Below are 18,912 nucleotides of genomic sequence, written 5' to 3' on the forward strand. Positions count from 1 at the left end.
GCTAATTAATGATGCTATTTAGCAAATGGATTCTTTCTGCAAATATGGAAGGCTTCAGGCAAGTAGGTATAAAGAGCCTCACATGACACGAAAAATAGTCATTTGTATTATTAACTTTCAAGCTTCAGCGGGACATCCAATTTTATATTGGTCTGTTTGATATCTCGCTTTCAAACCTTCCATACAGTTTGGAGGAAATAAAATGAAATAACTGCTCAATAGGTTAGGTCCATGGTCGGCAAACTGCGGCTCGAGATCCACATGCGGGCCTTTGGCCCCTTGAGTTTGGCTCTGCCACAAAATACCACGTGCGGGTGCACGCGTGCAGTGCGATTGAAACTTCGTGGCCCATGCACAGATGTCGATTTTCGGCCTGGTGAGTCTATTTTGAAGAAGTACTGTTGATATTTGGCTCTGTTGATTAATGAGTTTGCCGACCACTGGGTTAGGTCATTCATTAGTTCTACTGTGAAATACTTTGTAAGCTAACTATTTCATGCTAGCATAAAGTATTCCCATCCATTAAAAAATGCCAATCAATAAGAAAGCTAAAAAAGAACATGCCAAGCACTGTACCTAGAACTATAGGCACAAGATTGGTACGTCAGGGTTCCTACCCTTCTGATAATTCATGCTCTCATAGGGAAATTAAACATAGCAACTCAAACCATAGAGCACAATTACTAAATGGAAGACTATGTGCTGCAGTGGCACACAAGAGGGAGCCATGAAATAATAAAACTACATTTCTTTTAAAAATCATTTTTCTCTCTACTTCCCAGCTATTTGTTTATTTGGTAAATATTTCAGTTTGCACCTGTTCGCATGTCAGTAGACAATGCTGATGAGCAAGCCCCAGTCCATACTTTAAGGAGTTTATACTCAGAGGAGATAGGATGCAAAAATAACTCTATTAAAATTTTGTAAGAAATGAATATATAAATTGGTTTTGGTCACAGCAGAGGGAAAAAAGACTTTATGTTGGATCAGCAAAGATGTCAGTAGAGCAATGCTGTTTGAACACGACCTTGAAGGGCTCTTGTGGATCAATGGACAGACATCTTGAGTAGAATAAGCTTGAAAAAGGAGCCTGGGAAAATATACCTTGAGTAGCTGTAGAGTACACATAGGGGGAAGAGGAGATTAGAGCCAGATCTTCTAGTACTTTGAATGCCAAGTACTACGTTATCACGGCATTGCATGAAGAGAAACTTTAGCCTACAACAGAGTCACTTGGAGGGCTTGTTCGAACTCAAGCTGCACCCACAGTCACTAATTCAGTCAATCAGAGTCAGATTGAGAATTTCCATCTTCAATAAGTTCCCAAGTGATCCTGGCTGGTATTTGAGAACCACTTCTGGAGTGTTAATCTGGTGACTGTGTGCAGGATGGTTTAGCAAAGGGGAGATTATAGATAGAAACACCAGTCAGAAGACAGTTAGAAAAATGAGGAGAAAAGTAAGAAAAGTGAGGGACTAAAGTGGAATCAATGGAAATAAGACAATTATAGACAAGAGACGGTGTTTTCAAATAAAAATCCAGCACCACGTTGTTTTCTGTCACCCCACCTCTGTACAATGGAATCAATTAAATTAAAAGTTATTAAAGCAATGTAAAATAAAAAAATGAACTTCTATTAATATAATCTATTAGTATAATAGAAAGTATCATTAGTTCAAAGTTCTGGATTAGTTTAAAGTTCTGTGTTATTTAGAGTAGTCACGTCCTCTTAAGTTATGTGAAAAGGCATCTTTTATTTCTTCTGGTATTTGAGAACCACTTCTGGTGTCTGTGTTGAATTTGCCTAGAAAAACAGAAGTAAACCAGGAAGGTGTGTAGATGTGAGACTATTTCTTTTAATGTTAGAAATTTATAAATATACACGAAGATATAAACTTTGAGCTCATAATCTAAATTTTATGAGAACACAAATGGTCCTCTAACCAATTCTTCTGCTCTCAGGAAAAATTACCTTCAAAATCTATCAAGATCTATAGTTGTGTGTTGTATTTATGAAGATCCTGTAGGTGATACCCTTAAGAGAGGTGAGGGCAGCGTAAAAGGACTGGATGGTTGAAATCACAATTCCTAAGGTTTAGAGTTTAGACTAAACTGAAGTATTCAATATTATTCTATCCTCTATCAGTTATTGCTACTAATTAGATACCTAATAATAATTGAAGCACTATTTTTCTTTTACTTTTTCTAGGGACTTGTCCTGCAATAAAATAGAATTTATTGAAAAGAATGCATTTGAATCATTACCTCTTTTAAAATATATGTAAGTTATAAATATAACTTCGTTGTGTTTAGAAATTTTATAAAACATAATTGTAAACCTCTTTGTTATTTGTTTTGAAGGAAGATTAAAATTTTATTAGTAGAAAGTTACTAAAGTTACATAGCAAATTCTAATGGTCTCTAGCATACATTAGTGTGAGAATTCTGTCACATTTAGAATGAACCATTCTATTGCAGTGGTTCTCAACCGGGGTGATTTTGCACCAGGTGACACTTGGCAATAGCCAAAGAGAGTTGTAGTTGTCAGAACTGTAGATTTGCTACTGGCATCTAGTGGCAGAGGCCAGAATTATTGTTCAAGGCAAAGGACAGTTCCCCATAATAAAGAATTATCTAGCCCAAAATGTCAATAGTGTTGAGGTTGTGTAACCTTATTTCAGAGAAATATAGATCAGTTCAATACAAGCATTTTTTGTATCTAATGCACCACATGTATAAACATGAAAGCATAAACCATAAGCAAATATCTCCCATAGTAAGAATTTTAGTGTATAGAGGGAGTATTGAGGTTGTTTTATCATATACTAGAGGCCTGGTGCATGGAAAATTCATGCACTGGAGGAAGGTCCCTCAGCCTGGCCTGCCCCCTCTCACAGTCTGGGAGCCCTCAGGGGCAGGAGGCGACCTGATGATCAGGGGAAGGTGATTCCCCCATCACACCTCTGCTGCTGCCACTGCCAGCAGCACAAGCCTCGGCTGGCCCTGGTTACCTGAGCCTCGGGTGGCCCTGGGTGGCTGGGCAGCCACCATCTGAGGCTTTCCTACATCTCGGGCCGACCATGGGTGGCTGAGGGGACTGGGGGTCTCCTGAGGCAGGCACACGAAGCACCTGGGCCTGCCTGGGGGCGGGCCCGGCCTTGCCGCATGCCTGCCACCCCAGCAGGGCTCAGGGGCCTGGGTGCCACCATCTTGTGGCTGTGGGTGCTGCCATATTTGAGGGTGGGTCAGTCAATTAGCATATTCCCTCCTTATTGGCTGTGGGCACCACTATCTTTGAGGGTGGGGCAGGCAATTCACATATTCCCTCCTTATTGGCTGTGGGTGCCACCATCTTTGCGACAGTGTGAGGGTCAATTAGCATATTCCATCTTTATTAGATAGGATAAATTAGAATCTCTGCTAAAGGATAAGTGATCTGAAAGAATTTTTTTCTCTTCTTTTGCTCTTGTCTTTTTTTAATAGAAATCTTGGTTGCAATTTAATTACAAAAGTGAACTTTGGAACATTTCAGACCGGGCATGGAATGCAGCTGTTACACAAGTTGTAAGTGAAATAGAAGATGAACACATGTAAAAAGCTATGTGTAAAAACTTCATACAGTGATTGGTTGGCTGGGTATAAGCTCAGTTTGAACTCGAGAAGAATGGCTTAAGAGCCATTCTTTTTTTTTTTTTTTAAATGAGGAAACTAAGGTACAAAGAGTCCAAGAGACTTGTCTAACTGACATATGCCATGCTCTGCTTTCCCAGAACTGACCTTTGGCATGGGCTTCTTTGTTTTCAAGAATTGAGGGGGGAGGGTGGTAATACTGAATTGAGAGGAAAATTTATTTCAGCACTGGGAATAAAAGTTTGTGTCAATTAAGAAATTTATTTGATTGATATGTAATCAAAATATTTATTTTTTAAACAAACATCCATTAAATTCCTAGTAAATATCAGGCACTAATAGTCAAGAAATTGACAAGTAAATAGGTGATTACATACATTATAAGAAAGCCTGTGATGCAAGAATACACATGGGAGTATGTGATAGGAGCATGGCTTTCACCAGTTCCTCTTACATCTATTCCATTTGTGGCTCCAAAAGCAAGGAATTAGGTCTATTTTTCTCTTTAACTAGGTGGTTTACACTGGATTTTTAAAAATTTCTGGAGATGAAAAAAAAGCACCTTGAATTATGAGGACATCAGAAATGGTATTTCCTGTAGAGCAGGAGCTTCCTGTCAGCATAGTCACTAACAGGGTTTTCAATCTGAAAGGTTCTTCAGTATATTTTTCTTTGCTATCCACTTCTTTCCTCTTTTTTTTTTTTTTACTTTCTCTTCTCCACTTTATCATTCAGAGACTTGGGTAGTTCCCAAAAAAGAATCCTTTATAGCCCTTGCCTGTGTTATACAGTGGTTGGAGCATTGGCCCATACAACAAGGGATTGTGGGTTCGATACCTGGTCAAGGGCACATAGCTGAGTTGTAGGTTCTATCCCTGGCCCTCATTGGGTCATGTGGTGGAGGCAACCAACCGATGTGTCTCTCTCACATCGATGTGGTTTTTTTTTTTTTGTCTCTCTCTCTCTCACTCTCTCTAAAAAAAGAAGTGGAAAAAATATCTTCGGGTGAGATAACAACAACAAGAGAATGCTTTACAGAGTCTAAGGGTGACCTCTGGGAATAGACAGAAAATGATTTTTTTCAACCTTCACGTTGTGAACCAACAAAATGAATATAAACTTTCATGGCAGTTATTAAAAATGCAGGCAATTTTAATTCTATTGCATTTTTCAGAATTCTCCATCATAATCCTCTAATGACTGTTCAAGATCCATATCTTTTTAATTTGCCAGCGTTGAAATATTTGTAAGTATTGCAACAATTTCATGGCTCATGAGATGATTTCTGTTCTTTCTTACTTTTGTTCAAGATGAACAATTTTGCATTTTGACAAACAAACTCATAATTTAAATTTTAACTGGGTTATTGAAAATGATTTATTGGCACAGAAAAATGATAAAGACTATACAAGGCAGAGGAAGGGAGCAGTGTTGAAGAACACATTCAGACATGTAGATGCATGTAGAAATACCATGGATCTCAGAAAGAAAACAGGAATAAGTTGTACATTCTGTGCTTTTTTTAAAAGAGTGATCACATAGTGGTTGGAACAGAGAATGAGAAGTAGGATGATGGTAACACAAAAACAAAATAACACATTGTACTGTTCACCAAAGTCATTAATTTGATGATGAAAATACATTAATTTGATGATGCAATACATTTAAATTTCTTCAAGAAGAGCTCTCTAAAATGATTATGTATGGAAAGTAAACTAAAGCACCTTGAATTATGGAGCTGGCTTGACAGAGAAGCCAGAATTTAAGTAAACGGATGTTGTTAAGTGTCTTTTCAAGAATAGAATTTTTGTCTTTGGGTTCATATCATGCATGTTTGGTCTTTCTCCTTCAGAGACATGGGAACAACACAAGTGACATTTACAACACTTGATAACATTCTCATGACAGCTCCTGAGTTAGAGAAACTGTAAGTTGATTTTTCTTATATTTATTTTCATTTAGTTCTTTTGGGTTTGCTTTTTTATTTTCTTAAGTCAGGTTTATTGAGGTATAATTTGTATTTAAAATAATTCTCGCTTTTAAAGCGTACAGAGATCCAGAACACTTTTATCATACCCACAGGGCCCCTCATATTTCTTTTTTTTAAAGTATATTTCTTTATTGATTTCAGAGAGGAAGGGAGAAGGAGAGAGAGATAGAAACATCAATGATGAGAGAGAATAAGCGTACAGTTTAGTGAGTTTTGATAAATGTGTAGTTTTGATAAATGTACCACCATCACATTAGAGATCCAGAACACTTTTATCATCTCCACAGGGCCCCTCATATTTCTTTGCAGTCAGTTACTCCTCCCACCTCCAGCCCCTGGCAAGCACCAGTCTGATTTTTTATTGTTATAGTCCTGCCTTTTACAGAGTGTCTTATAAATGAAATCATGAGAGCAAGTGTGTCAAACTCAAAGGCTAACATGGGCCAAATAAATGAGGCATGTGGCCGTGGGCTGCGAGATTGACATGCTTGATGTAGAGTGTAGCTTTTTTAAAAAAAATATATTTTATTGATTTTTTTACAGAGAGGAAGGGAGAGGGACAGAGAGTTAGAAACATCGACGAGAGAGAAACATCGATCAGCTGCCTCCCGCACACCCCCGACTGGGGATGTGCCCGCAACCAAGGCACATGCCCCTGACCGGAATCGAACCTGGGACCCTTCAGTCCGCAGGCTGACGCTCTATCCACTGAGCCAAACCGGTTAGGGCGAGTGTAGCTTTTTATGTTTGGCTTCCTTCATGTAGCATGATCCTTTTGAGATCCATCTATGTTGTTGCATCTATCAGTAGTACATTTCTTTTTTATTGTTGCATAGTATTCCAATTGTGTGTTACCAGTTTGTTTCTGCAGTAATCAGGTAATGGATATTTGAGCTGTTTCTAGTTTTTTGGCTATTATGAATTAAAGATGCTAAAAATACTCACATGCAGGTTTTTGTGTGAACATATGTTTTCATTGCTTTGGGGTAAAATACCTAAGGGTGGGATTGCTGCATCATATGCTGAGTGCATATCTAACTAGTAAAGAAGAAACTGCTAAACTGTGTTCTAAAGTGGTTGTACCATCTCGCCTTCCCACCAGCAGTAGATGAGAGTTGCAATTGCTCCACATTTTCACCTGTGCTTTATATTTCTGTTTTTTTTTTAAATTAGCCTTTCTAGTAGGAATGCATTTGTATTGCAGTGTGGTTTTAATTTGCATTTCTCTAATAGCTGATGGTGTGGAATGTCTATGTGAAAATATATTTTTCAATGGGGTGTCTGTTCAAATTCATTTTCATTGGATATTTATCTTACTATTGAATTTTAAGAGTGTTTTATATAAAGTCCTTTCTGTCAGATATGTGTTTACTAAATATCTTCTTCAAGGTTGTGTCTTCTATTAAATGTATCTATGAAGACCAGAAAATTTTTAAAAATATATTTTTTATTTCAGAGAGGGAGAGGCAGAGGGAGCGGGATAGAGAAAAATCTCAATGATGAGAGAATCATTGATCAGCTGCTTCCTGCACGTCTCCTACTGGGGATTGAGCCTGCACCCGGGCCTTTGACCTGACCAGGAATCCAATTGTGACCTCTTGGTTCATAGTTCGATGCTCAACCTCTAAGCTACACCGGCAGGCTGGGCTGTTTTTTGTTTTTTTTTAATACTCAACAGGAGATATTTTTCCCATTGATTTTTAGTGATGATGGGAGGGAGCCAGAGAGTGGGGGTGGAGGGAAGAGAGAGAGAGAGGGAGAGAGAGAGAGAGAAAGGTAGAGAGAGAGAGAGAGAGAGAGAGAGAGAGAGAGAAACATCAATGTGAGAGAGACACATCAATTGGTTGATTGGTTGCCTCCTGTACACCACAAAGCCATCATCAAAATCAAACTGTCTATAACCTGAAAAAGCTGTATCATGTCCCTTTTATATTTTTTTCTTCCCACTCCTCCTTGTCCTCCCCAATTTCCGTGCAACCATTGATCTGCTTTGTGTTGCTATATATTAGTTTGCATTTTCTAGAATTTTATATAAATAAAATCATATAGTATCTACTCTCTCTTACTGGCTTCCTTTACTCAGATGATTATTTTAAGACTAGAGGCCTCATGCACGAAATTTGTGCACTGTAGTGGGGTCTCTCAGCCCAGCTCTCGGGGGAAGCCCAACTGATGGTTCCCTGTAGGAAGCGGGCCTAAGCCAGCACTCAGACATCCTTAGCACTGCCGTGGATGCAGGAGAGGCTCCAGCCACCACCATTGCACTCACCAGCCCTGAGCCCAGCTTCTGGCTGAGAGGCGCTCCCCCTGTGCCAGTGCACTGACCACCAGGGGGCAGCTTCTGTGTTTAGCGTCTACCCCCTGGTGGTCAGTGTGCATCATAGTGACCAGTCGTTAGGTCATTTGGTCGATTTGCATAGTAGCCTTTTATTATACAGGATTAGTCCATGTTGTTTTGCATATCAATAATTCATTTTTATTGCTGAATAGTATTCCATTAATAATGGATATATCAGTATTTTCAACACTGATGGCTATTTGAATTCCAATTTTTGACTTACAAATAAAGCTATTATGAATATTTATGTACAAGTCTGTTTATGGAAATATATTTCTATTTCTCTTGGTAAATACCTGAAAGTAGAATGGCTGGGTCATACAGTAGGTGTATGTTTAAGTTTTTAAAAAACTATTTTCCAAGTAACTCCTTTGTCACTAATATAATTCTGTATGTTTCCATTTATAGTATCTTACCTAACCATTTGGCCTGCTGCCTCTGCCAATTTAAAAATGATATTGAGGCTGTTGCCAAGACAGTCAAACTGCATTGTGAGACTGAATGTGTGACCAGCATACCTTGTGGTGAGTCTGAATTGCCCAATGATAGACTTTTTTTTTATTTTATGTTTTCACTGGAGGCCCTGTGCACAAAATTGTGCACAGGCAGGGGGTCCCTTAGCTTGGTCTGCACCCTCTCCAATCCGGGACATCCCTCTCGCAATCCGGAACCACTGGCTCCTAACTGATCAAGTGCCTGCCTGCCCGATTGCTCCTACCCATTCTACCTGCCTTCCTGATCACCCCTAACTGCCCTCCCCTGCTGGCCTGATTACTCCTAACTGCCTCTGCCTCAGCCCCTCCCATTGTGGCTTTGTCTGGAAGATGTCCGGTCTGATTAGCATATTACCCTTTTATTAGTATAAATTTTTTATATTTGTAATCAATGACGATACATTTTTAAACAAATAAAGTAACCGTATTATTTCTATTCATTTAATCAGAGTTCAACTCTAAAATTTTAAGAACTACTCCTTGCTAAAAGTCAGATGAAGGGAAAGGTATTTCCATTAATGGCCACATCGTGTGTGTTGTGCTGTCTGCTGGGTGCTTTACTTCCAAATGAGAACTTGTTCATTAGTGTGTCACAGTTTGTAAACTCTTTTGTATGCATCAGGTTTCAATTACCCTTTGCAGTGTAGACATTTTTATTTTGTTTGTTTTTGCAAGTTTATGAAAAGAGTACAAATGATGCTGTTTTATGTAAGTTTTATTTGGAACCTGAGAGTTTTCGGATTCATCACCAGAAGCTGCTACCCAGCCCTTTTAAGGCATGGGAGGGCTCTTTCTTTTTAGACTGTGCAACTCTGAACTTGCTCTGAAGCACAAGGTTTTCTATCCACCAAACAGTCGTGTGCTTTTAAGTATTTTTCTACACATTAGGTTTATTGGCAGCTACTTGATAACTTCCCAAATGTGCTTTCATGCCCAGATAGCTTAAATACAGGTTTCCATCGTGACCTGGGGCACATCAGAAATAATACTGCTGTGCTACTTACATGAAGTCAGTGTAGCTTATTTTTCAAAACAATGATTTGACCAATTATATTATTCCCTTCTGTCCCAGCAGTGGGCAGAATAGGCATTGTAATCTTCTTTTACAGTTGAATAAAAACAAGACCAGAAAGGGCTAAGAGCTGTCACCTAGAGCCCAGGTCTCCAGCTCCCAGTTTTGGGCTCTCCGTAAGCCCATGCTCCTCTTTCCCAGGACGTTACCTCCTTCTCTGACCCTTATCACCACCAGCAATACTTTTAATTCTTCTGAAAATTCTTGTGTACCAGCTGCACAATGGTGCACTTGACCTTCACACAGTCAGAAGCTTTGGATGGTTCCCAAGTACAGCTGAAAATATAAGAAATGACATGAAATGATAGCAAAGTCGGCAACTGACAAAAGTTGTTTCTCGCTTTCTGTATTTTAGGACCCCAAATATTATTTCATAGATTTATTGAACACTAGAGGCTCAGTGCATGAAATTCCTGCATCGGGGGGATCCCTTCAGCCCAGCCTGCTCCCTCTCCAATCCGGGACCCCTTGGGGGATGTCTGACTCACAATATGGGATCACTGGCTCCTAACTGCTCTCCTGCCTGCCTGATGACCCCTTGCAGGATGTCTGACTCACAATATGGGATCACTGGCTCCTAACTGCTCACCTGCCTGCCTGATCAGCCCAAACTGCCCCCCCCACCCTGGCCGAGTCACCCCCAACTGCCCCTCCTGCCGGCCTAGTTGCCTCCAACTGCCCTTCCCCAGCGAGCCTTGTCGCCCCTAACTGCCCCTCTGCCAGCCTGGACGCCACTTACTGTCCCCCTTGCCGGTCTGGTCGCCTACAACTGCTCCCCGTGGGCCTGGTTGCCCCACGCAGCCTGCTGCTCAGTCGCTTGGTCGCCCCTCACTAACCCCCTGCCGGCCTAGTTGCCCCACACAGCCTGTCCGGTTGTCTGTTCGGTTGTCTGTTCGGTTGTGATGGTTGCTTAGGCTTTTATATATAGAGAGAAGATTCCACAGTGGTACACAACCTGGCAAGTCTCTTAACGTACTTTCCGAGTGCCTGCCTAAATCTTAAGCACAGAGCGAAGGTAGACATATTGTTTTTTTTTCTGTATACAGCCATCTGTTATGGAGCTGGCATATGTGGAGGCAGGGCACAAGTAAGGAATCACTAGGTTAGTGGAGAAGGGTGTGTCCAGATGAGGACGTGTTAGCAGTGGGTGTTAATCCTGGTCATCTGTGATGGTAGCAAGAACACAAGCATCCTAAAGAGTGGAGAGAGGAAGCCTCAGGCTCCCTCTGCATCTGAAGCAGGACAGGATGGGGTGCGTGAATGTGAGGAGTCACAGTAGATCTGTAGAGAGTCTAACTGATTGGGTTTTCTGGCCTTGGCTTTTCTCCAGTAACCAGCAATTGGCCCTTGGGGACCAATGGAATAATCCTAAATATAGTCACCATATGTCATGCTATGGAATGTTCTAAGTAAATAACCACTTTAAAAAAAGAGACAGTTTCTCCTTTTGTTTTGTCAACAATCATAGATGTAAGTTGGGGTTTATATTTCTCCTCTCCAAATGGCACTCAAATATTTGCTGATTCCCTACATATTGGACTGGGATGTAGGCTCTGGTCTGACAAATAGCTGTCCTGTGAGTCTTTCAATATCAAATGTGATTTCTTCTTTTTTGACAGATGAAGAACTCATAATAGAAGGACCGCTAATGAACACATTACAGGGCCGGCAGAACACCAGCACTCAGCTGACCATTGAGCCAGAGAGGGCATCCTCTATCAAAAATAGCGACACTTCCTCATCCCTTATGAGTGAGCAGCTAGACTTTAATGATAAAAGTGATGTTAATAGTGCACTAAATTACCAATTGCCTTATTTCTTGGAGGGAAATCTAGAAGATATAGAATCAACTTTATTACCATTCATTAAACTCCCTCTTTCAAATGTACACGATGCAGATATGCCCCTGAATCATTTGAAAAACACCTGAGGAACAATGGGAAGATGAGAGGATGCAAACCCTCAGGGAGCAGGAAGAGAAGGTGTCTAATGAGGTGAGGACAGGTCCTGAAACACCTGACCTGGACTTATAGTCAGTTTAGGACATGCCATGAAAGTACCCAGGTAGGAAGACCAGGGGCACCTCGTCTGAATCGTGTATTCATCATGTGACTTTGGCTTAGACAGTGAACTTCCACTTTGCTCATTTATAGATTTGTGCCACTGTTCCTAGGATAGATGAGAAGAGGACCTAACTTCCAATATAAACAAATTGTACAAGAAAATGCTAACTTTCAGATTACATAACACATTAGATTTGATATGTTCTTTAAGAGCCTATAAGATTTGGCATGTTCCTTAAGAACCATGTGGAAGGGTGGGGTTTTAGAGTAGTAGTCAAGAATAGTTAGCAATTCATTAGAATAAGCTTGAGAATAGTTCGTTTTTATGCTTTCCATATCTGCGACTTTTTTTTTAATGTTGTTGTTTTCTCCTCCTCCTCCTCCTCCTCCTGTCCCTCCTCCCACTCCTCCCCACACTTCTTTCTTGCCCCATCCCCCTTCTCCCTCTCCTCTTCCCTCTCCTCTTCCCCCTCCCGGTTTTCCTTTACCCTCTCCTGCTCCTCCTCCTCCTCCGCCTCCTTCTTCTCCTTCTTCTTCCTCTTCTAGCTCAGAAAAGAAGTTCCAGGATATAAAAACAAAATGATCATGGTAGCACCTGTGATTGCAGTAACAACATTTTTTATTGTACTTTTCTGTCTCATTACGGTAAGACAATAGTTAATTCAGATTTCCAATATATATTCCATCTTTAGAGGAGGTTCAGAACCCACAACCTGAAAATCAAAGCCCCTGTCCCAGCTACTCCTACTTGATACCCTTCTTTAATCATGAGCACTGAGATATGCTTTATTCTTTTTTTTATTATGCCTTTGCTCATGTAAATTTCCCTTATTTTGCTCTCCCTGGGGAAGTCCTGTGAATCTCCCAAAAGCCAGCTCAGGTTCATCTTTCTTCATGAAGCTTACCCTGAGTCTTCCAGCCATGCTGTTCCTATTCCTTTTGTGAACTGTGTCACCATTTTTTTTAGGGCAATAGTAAGGCATTCCCCTCCCTTGAGAACTTAAAAATATGGTAAACAGTTTTTTAAAATGTTCTTCCCCAAGAGAGAAATACCTAGGTGAACACATCATGGAGCAGAGCAGAGATGTGTATAGACCAAGTGGCTTCAGACCTATGTGTTCCTAAGACTTTTGAAATGTCACCTTTTAATATTCTAATCAGTGGAAGAAAATGAAAAAATGGGAATAGAAAAGCTACCTTACTATTTGAGGGGGAAATAATAGCAGGTCTATACTTCTCATCTTAAACAAACATATTTACATAATTGTAAAAAAAATAGATTCTGTATAAGTACTAGAAGAAAATAAAAGCAATATATTTATAATCTGGTGGTGGAAAATAGCTTTTTGAGCCTGATAACACAGGCAGAAACTTTGATAGATTTGACCACCTTGTCTGTGACACCATTAGCAAACTTAGCACTGGTGGATGCCAAGCACAGGATGAAGATGTTTCCATATACATAATGAGTGATTCAATCCCCACATTCCTGTGAGGAAGATAGTACCACCTTCTCCCATAGATGGAGATGGACTTAAGTTCCCAGTGGCAAAGGCAAAAGCAGGACCCTGTTTTGCCTGACTGCGAAGTCTGTGCTTCCTACTCCACTGTTCTGTCTCCTTAAAGACAAAAACCCAGGCCATGGCCGCTGTTTCGCAGTAGTTAGAGCAGCAGTCCAAGCACAGAAGGGTCACAGGTTGATTCCAGGACAAGGGCGGGTACCTGGGTTGCAGGGCACCTGCCATGCAGGAGGCAACCAGTTGATGTGTTTCTCTTACATTCCTATTTCTCTCTTTCTTCCCTCCTGCCCCCTCCCTTCCACTCTCTCTGAAAAATAATGAGAAAAACATCCTTAGGTGAGGATTGACAACAATAGAAAGAACACTGGGGAATATTTGAAACATTGAAATTCAATGAAAGCCACTAGGATTAAATTATTTAATATAAAAAGAGTTCCATAAATCAACAGGAAGAGGACAATCTAGGGTGGAAGAGGGCAAGGGCTGTGAAGGGTAGGCTGTGTGTAGACAGTCTGTCACCATATCTGCCGATCTTCTCATAGTTTATGGGGTGTGGATGTTGTTAGCAAGGCCTTTGTCACCTCACAGTATGAAGGTAGTCTGATATTTTCTTCTAGTTCTTTTTATAACATTTCTTGTTTTGTTTTTTCAAATTGAAAAAAAAAAACTATTTACCCTTCTATAAGTTCAGGGTGCTGAACCTACATACACGCTACATCAGTGGTTCTCAACCTTCCAAATGCCGCGACCCTTTAATACAGTTCCTCATGTTGTGGTGACCCCCAACCATAAAATTATTTTCATTGCTACTTCATAACTGTAATTATACTACTGTATGAATGGTAATGTAAATATCTGATATGCAGGATGTATTTTCATTGTTACAAATTGAACATAATTAAAGCATAGTGATTAATCACAAAAACAACATGCAATTATATAGGTGTTTTCCAATGGTCTTAGGCGACTCCGGTGAAACGGTCATTCAACACCCAAAGGGGTTGCGACCCACAGGTTGAGAACTTCTGCCCTACATGAAGATCCAATTGTCTTAAAATGTTTTATTGAATATCACATTATTTCTTCACTGATCTGAAATCTTCTTTTTTGTGGACTCTCTGCTGTGACCCAGTTATCTTTTTTTGTACCAGTAGCAGTATCCAATCTAATAAAAGACAGACATGCAAATTGACCATACCTTTGCTACACCTTAAGCCATGCCCACCAGCCAATCAAAGTGACTATATGCATATTAACCAAACCAAGATGACAGCCGGCAGCCACGGAGCTGGAGCGAGCAGGAGGCTTGGTTGCCCCAATGATGGAGAAAGCCAAGCTTAGCGCCTGCCACGGCCTTCTCTGAGCTCCACTCAAAGGAACAAAGTTTCATTTATAGAAGATAAATAAACCCCAGATACCTGCTTTCAGCCAGCTGTGGCCACGTAGCTGGAGCGAGCAGGAGGCTAGGGTTGCCCCTGGCAATGGAGGAAGCCAAGCTTCCCTCCCGCCCGCCCTGGCTGGCTCTGAGCTCCCCTCAAGGCTACAAAGTTTCAATTATAGAAGGTAAATAAACCTCAGAATAAAAATAAAAAAAGGAGAAGCTGGGAGCTTCCGTCGCCAGGGGGGCTTGGCCAGCCTGAAAACGGTCCTCAGCCCCTCACCCAGGCTGGCCAAACCTCCATGGGGTGAGAGTCCCCACTGTGTGTGGGGGGGGTCTTGACCAGCCTGTAAACATCAATCATCCCCTCTCCCAGGCTGGCCAGGCACCCCAATGGGGACCCCCACCCTGATCCGGGACACACTTCAGGGCAAACCACCCCGCCCCCACCCATGCACCTGGCCTCTATCCTATATAATAAAAGGGTAATATGCAAACTGACCATAACAGCAGAACGACTGGGAATGACTGGTCAATATGACACACACTGACCACCAGGGGGCAGACGCTCAATGCAGGAGCTGCCCCCTGGTGGTCAGTGCACTCCCACAGGGGGAGCTCTGCTCAGCCACAAGCCTGCTGATGGCTGCCAGTACAGTGGTGGTGGTGGGAGCATCTCCCGCCTCCTCAGCAGCGCTAACGATGTCCAACTGCAGCTTAGGCCTGCTCCCCGCTGGCAAGTGGACATCCCCCGAGGGCTCCCGGGCTGTCAGATGGATGTCTGATTGCCAGCTTAGGCCCAAATCCCCCAGGAGCGGGCCTAAGCCATCAGGTGGTCATCCTCTGAGGGGTCCCAGACTTTGAGAGGGCACAGGCCGGGCTGAGGGACCCACCGCGAGTGCACAAATTTTTGTGCACCGGACCTCTAGTCACTATATATATATATATTAGAGGCCTGATGCACGAAAATTCGTGCAAGAGTAGGCCTTCCTTCCCCCGGCTGCCGGCACAGGCTTCGCTCTGGCACCTGGGACCCAGGCTTTCCTCTGGCCCCGGCTTTGTCCAGGACATTCGGAATGACGCCCAGAAGGACTTCTGGTCTAATTAGCATATTACCCTTTTATTATTATAGATATACACACACACACACACACACACACACACACACACATTGATTACTGAGAAAAGGGGAGCGGGAGAGAAAGATAGAAACATCAATGATGAGAGAATCATTGATCAGCTGCCTCTTTCATGTCCCCTGATAGGAATGGAGCCTGCAACCCGAGTATGTGCCCTTGACCAGAATGGAACCCAGGACGCTTCAGTCTACAGGCTAACGTTCTATCCACTGAGCCAAACTGGCTAGGGCCTGTGTCACTATATAATTCCAGTTCCATTTTAAATTCCTTTTTGGAATTTAAACTTCTACTTTTTGATCTTTTTCATACATTTCATTGCATATTTTCTTTACCAAATGTCAGTTGGACAGTTTTTTTTAAAAAATTATCTTGGAATTTGAATAGGATTACATTGCATTTGTAGATTAATTTAAGGAGAATTGGCATCTTTTTAAAAAAAATGTATTTTATTGATTTTTTACAGAGAGGAAGGGAGAGGAACAGAGAGTGTCAGAAACATCGATAAGAGAGAAACATTGATCAGCTGCCTCCTGCACACCCCCCACTGGGAATGTGCCCGCAACCACAGTACATGCCCTTGACTGGAATCAAACCTGGGACCCTTCAGTCTGCAGGCCAACGCTCTGTCCACTGAGCCAAACCAGCTATGACGAGAATTGGCATCTTTACTACCATCTAGAAACATGGTATCTCACTTTGTGTATTCTTTCTAAAGTCCTTCAGAAGAATTTTAATGGGTCTTACACATGTTTTGTCAAGCTTATTTTTTTATACATTTTATTGATATTGTAAATGGACTCTTTCATTCATTTTTTAATTAGTTATTTGTGGTATTGAGATTTGCATGTCTTGATTTAGCCATCTTACTGAATAAAATTTTAATCTATGCTCTTGGGCTTTTTAGGTTGTGCAATATCTCACGTGCAAATATGTTTTGTCTCTTTCCTTCCAGTACTTCATTTTTTCTATTAAATTAATTAGGACCTCCTCAACAATGATGAATAATATCAGTAATAACAGGCATTCTACTCTTGTTCTTGACCTAAAACAAACCTGCTGTGTAGGTTTCTGGTAGGCACTTTCATTTTCTTTTCTACTTCTAAGAGTTTTTATCAGGAATTATCTGCTGAATGTGATCTGAAACAGCCAATAAAATGCATTGCCAACTGCATGCAAGGTCCTAAGTTAAGACTATGGAAGAGTCAAAGGACTAGGCAGAGTTTCTGTCCTCAAAAAAGTTACCATTTCACTTAGAAGGAATAAAGCTTTAGAGAGAGTGGTCATTGTGATGAATAATCATGATGTTGTTTTCTTCCAAAATAGATTTGTCAGAGGAAGGTATACAAAAGAGGAAGCTCAAGGTAAATATGGGTCTGGTGATTTTTAAAGTAGAATTTCATAAGGAGAGGAACTTCCTCTTCCTGTAAGCGGCCAGAGGGGACCGCGGAAAATGGCTCATTATTCACTTGAGTCAGAAAACCCCACAAAATCATGAAAGACAAGAGATTTAAACTTTTGTGTTCACTGTAAGGACACTCGTGAAACTACACAGGTCATCAAGGGTATGCATATCTGAAAACCACCAAGCATCTGAGGGATGTCTCACTTTATAAGCAATGTGTGCCATTCTGTCATTACCATGGTAGAGTTGGTAGGCGTGCTCAGGCCAAAGAGAGGGGCTGGGTGCAGGGTTGGTGACCCCAAAAGAGTGCTGAATTTCTGCTGCCCATGCTTAAAAATGCAGTAAGCAACACTGAAAATCCTGCCTATATCCCATGCGAAGCCACATATATAGGTCTCCCAGAGACATTGCAGGGGCATTTTATTTTATTTTATTTTATTTTTTTAATATATTTTATTGATTTTTTACGGAGAGGAAGGGAGAGAGATAGAGAGTTAGAAACATCGATGAGAGAGAAACATCGATCAGCTGCCTCCTGCACATCTCCTACTGGGGATATCCCGCAACCAAGGTACATGCCTTTGACCTGAATCGAACCTGGGACCTTTCAGTCCGCAGGCCGACGCTCTATCTACTGAGCCAAACCGGTTTTGGCTGCAGGGGCATTTTAAACAGTCACAGAGAATTGGAAGCCCAGCATGCAAGGAATCTTTTTAAAGGTCCCAGGTCTGTGGTGATTTTGCTCGGAAATATGGACCCAGGTACCCAATTAGTCCGAATAAGACCACAACTTTATGTGTGAGAGACATGGAGAATGGCATGAATCTCTAACTGTTGGTGTTGTTAGGTCGGAGGGAAGCCCAGGAGCTGATGCAGGCCACCGCAAGGCAGATGCTGACGCAGATACTGGGCCCTTCCTGGAATCCGTAACAGGCCAGAGCACCAGGTAGATGGTGACACAGATAATGGACCTGCCCTGGAATTCCTAACAGGACAGAGTACCAGACAGATGGCGACACAGACTACTTCCTGGAACCCGTGAGGGACCCGCTCGCGGTGGAAACTCCCAAAGCTCATGCCCCCCGCCCCTCATTGAACAGCTGTATTAAAAAAGTGCCTTTGCTCCCTACTCTGCTTACCGATACTCCTCCACTTTCCGCCTTATCTGAACCCCCCCCAAAATCTTTCCTACCCTCCGACTCGTCCGCCTCCCTACCCAGGCCCTTTCCCCAAAGCTCCTTCCGCCTCACTGTCCGCACCCTCTCCTCCCCCTTCTCTACCCAACCTCCCTCCGGCAACACCTTCTCCCCTACCTGCTGACCTTCCCCCTCCTCCGCCCCACTCCCAGGACACTGCTGTGGCCACTGTTGCAGGAGCCGGGAGCTCAAGTCGCCAGGCGACTCCCCCTCCCCCACCCCTCCCTGCTTCCCCAGTCAGCAAACACACACGTTTGCAGGCCCCTCCTCTCTTCTGTCCCCTCTCGGAGGTTGTGGCATCTGAGGGAGTAGACTGAGTCCATGTTCTCTTCTCTCTGTCGGATCTCTCCCAGATTGAGAAGCGGTTGGGGTCCTTTTCCACCAACCCCACCTTGTTCATCAAGGAATTCCGATACCGCTCTTGGGCTATGACCTCACCTGGCATGACATTCATGCCATTCATTCTTTCTCCCATCCTAATGTCAGATGAAAGGGAGAGAGTCTTGGGGGCAGCAATGAACCATGCAGATCAGGTTCACCTTACAGATGCCAATATGCCAGTGGGGACCCAGGCCATTCCTCGCCAGGATCCGGGCTGGGCGTATCAACTAGGTACCCCCGAAGGGCAAAATGGGCGCCGATGCCGATGCCGAGACCAGATGCTCCAATGCCTGATGGCCAGCCTACAGG

At 42.3% G+C, this 18,912-nt stretch overlaps 2 protein-coding genes across 2 annotated transcripts in view; both read left to right on the forward strand.

Annotated features, from left to right (window-relative positions):
- LOC102247196 (leucine-rich repeat-containing protein 37A) overlaps nt 1-11,454 on the forward strand; it is a 23,202-nt gene extending 11,748 nt beyond the window's left edge. The window contains exons 4-9 of the mRNA XM_005858385.2: nt 2,210-2,281; nt 3,484-3,564; nt 4,805-4,876; nt 5,483-5,557; nt 8,367-8,482; nt 11,144-11,454. Coding sequence (XP_005858447.1) covers nt 2,210-2,281; nt 3,484-3,564; nt 4,805-4,876; nt 5,483-5,557; nt 8,367-8,482; nt 11,144-11,454 — 727 coding nt within the window. The remainder of the gene's footprint in view (nt 1-2,209; nt 2,282-3,483; nt 3,565-4,804; nt 4,877-5,482; nt 5,558-8,366; nt 8,483-11,143) is intronic.
- A 3-nt stretch (nt 11,455-11,457) lies between these two features.
- LOC106724064 (leucine-rich repeat-containing protein 37B-like) lies at nt 11,458-18,498 on the forward strand. The gene is made up of 4 exons (XM_014529968.1): nt 11,458-11,518; nt 12,134-12,232; nt 16,948-16,985; nt 17,874-18,498. The coding sequence occupies exons 1-4, from the start codon at nt 11,477-11,479 to the stop codon at nt 17,974-17,976; spliced, it is 282 nt and encodes a 93-aa protein (XP_014385454.1). The 5' UTR covers nt 11,458-11,476; the 3' UTR covers nt 17,977-18,498.
- The last annotated feature ends 414 nt before the right edge of the window (nt 18,499-18,912 follow it).

Source organism: Myotis brandtii, unplaced genomic scaffold (genome assembly GCF_000412655.1).
Source record: "Myotis brandtii unplaced genomic scaffold, ASM41265v1 scaffold1170, whole genome shotgun sequence".
Taxonomy (NCBI): Eukaryota; Metazoa; Chordata; class Mammalia; order Chiroptera; family Vespertilionidae; genus Myotis; species Myotis brandtii.